The following is a 1,825-nucleotide window of genomic DNA, read 5'->3' as shown; positions in this document are numbered from 1 at the left end:
TCTATATAAGTGAGCCAAATCATCTCTCTCAACCCCTTGACTTCAAGTAATCCTCCCACCTTAGCCTCCAAAGTGCTAGGACTACAGGAGTGAGCCACCATACTTGTCCTAAGTAACTTCTCTTATGAAAAAAATCACTCTAAAGCTTTAAAAATATATATTTAATCATATAGGGAAATATTCATTATAAATCTGTTAACAAGCCTGAGAAAGCAGTTTACAAAATCACAGAAGTATATATGATAATTACATTTTGTTGTAAATATTTTTGCCAATGACAATAGGTCACAGAAATGTTTCTAGGTAGATAATGGGAATGATACCTGTCTCTCTGCAGAAGACTTTTTTCTTTCCCCTTTTATTTCCTGTCAAGCTTATTTTTTATTTTTATGATGATAATATAGATATTGATACTATAATTCCTTTTAATTTGTACTGTATGCTTATATAAAATGCATTGTTCTTAGCAGTTTATTGTCCATAGTGCTTAAAGAACTTTTTTTTTTTAATTTTGAGATAGAGTCTCACTCATTGTTGCTCAGCCTAGAACCCACGCAGTGTATTTATATTATGATTAATTTGTATTTAGAAATGACTATGAAATCATAAAATTGTAATTTAACAGATCTAGTAATTTACATATGTAAATATATTTTTAAAATCCTTTTTGTAATGGAAATAGCCATTTCCCTAAATTCCTTGTTTTCTAAAAAATGACTTTTAATTCAAATACTGCTACCACCGCCACAGTCACTAGCAGCATTTTACTCTGCATGAAGCACCTGCTAAGCTGCTCGTATGTGTTAGCTCCCTGAGTAGTCACTCTTAACTCTTCATGATTTAAAGTGTAGGAAACCAAAACCTAAGGAAGTTATTATTAAGCGTTATGAGATCACTATCTGAACCCAGGCAGTTTGATTCCCTAAATACTATTCCTGACTGCTTTACTGTTACTTCAATTTGAAATATTAATAACTACTAAGGTATAGCTAAGTAACATAGAAGGAATTTACTATCATACAGTATAAAAACCAGTGAATTATTTTATCTAATGCTATTAAAGGTAAATTGATTTAATGTTGTGATGATTATTGGGTCTTATTTGCATATGTGTGTTTATTTTACAAGTTTATTTTAGTAAATTATTAAACGAAAGTTACCTTTTTCATTTCAGTTTGGCAATTCTATTATCAACACACCTCTAAAACGTCGTAAAGTGTTTTCCCAAGAAACTTCAGTTGATCCTTTTTCTTTAAGCTGCCAAAATTCCTTTGAGAGTATCATTTTGCACTGTCGAAGTATACGAGTAGGAACACTCTTCCGGCTATTAACAAAGCCTGTAATTGTAAGTACATTCTTAAGCTCTTTATTGTATCAGTTATTAGCTTTAAAGATGTAATATTTAAAATTTGTTAGAATAAAAGCTGTAATTTAATAGAACATTGAAATTATTTTAAGATTTCAGATTGCTTTATGGGTATATAAATAGTAGCTTCTTATTAAAAATCAGTGTATAAAAATCTATCATAATTTAATGTTTAAAGTAGTAGCATATTCATTTTAGGAAGATATTTGTGACAATCAATGAGTTAGAAAACCTTCCAGTTTATTGCTTTTCTGTTGTAATGCTAGCTCGGTGCATGGGAAGAGTATAGTAACGAATTGTAGTGAGAGAAGAATTCAGAAGCTTTGGGTTCTGCTAAAAATTGTATTATAGCATTAAACCTCCTAGAATTAGATTATTGGAGTACCGTGACTGCCTGAGAGGCATTGTTCTTTATAGTAGTTCATTGTCCATAGAGCTCAAAGAATTTTTTTTTTTTTT

The 1,825-nt window shown here is 30.3% G+C and overlaps 1 protein-coding gene across 2 annotated transcripts in view; it reads left to right on the top strand.

The window, feature by feature from the left end:
• SENP6 (SUMO1/sentrin specific peptidase 6) overlaps window positions 1-1,825 on the top strand; it is a 105,923-nt gene that overhangs the window by 65,732 nt on the left and 38,366 nt on the right. For both annotated transcript variants that reach the window (XM_023517263.1, XM_012809526.1), the window contains one exon: window positions 1,175-1,345. In XM_023517263.1, coding sequence (XP_023373031.1) covers window positions 1,175-1,345 — 171 coding nt within the window. The remainder of the gene's footprint in view (window positions 1-1,174; window positions 1,346-1,825) is intronic.

This window comes from Otolemur garnettii, unplaced genomic scaffold (assembly GCF_000181295.1).
Source record: "Otolemur garnettii isolate 467f Iridium unplaced genomic scaffold, OtoGar3 scaffold00107, whole genome shotgun sequence".
NCBI lineage: Eukaryota > Metazoa > Chordata > Mammalia > Primates > Galagidae > Otolemur > Otolemur garnettii.
Note: the sequence above shows the minus strand (reverse complement) of the source record. Positions and strands in the feature narration are given on the sequence as shown.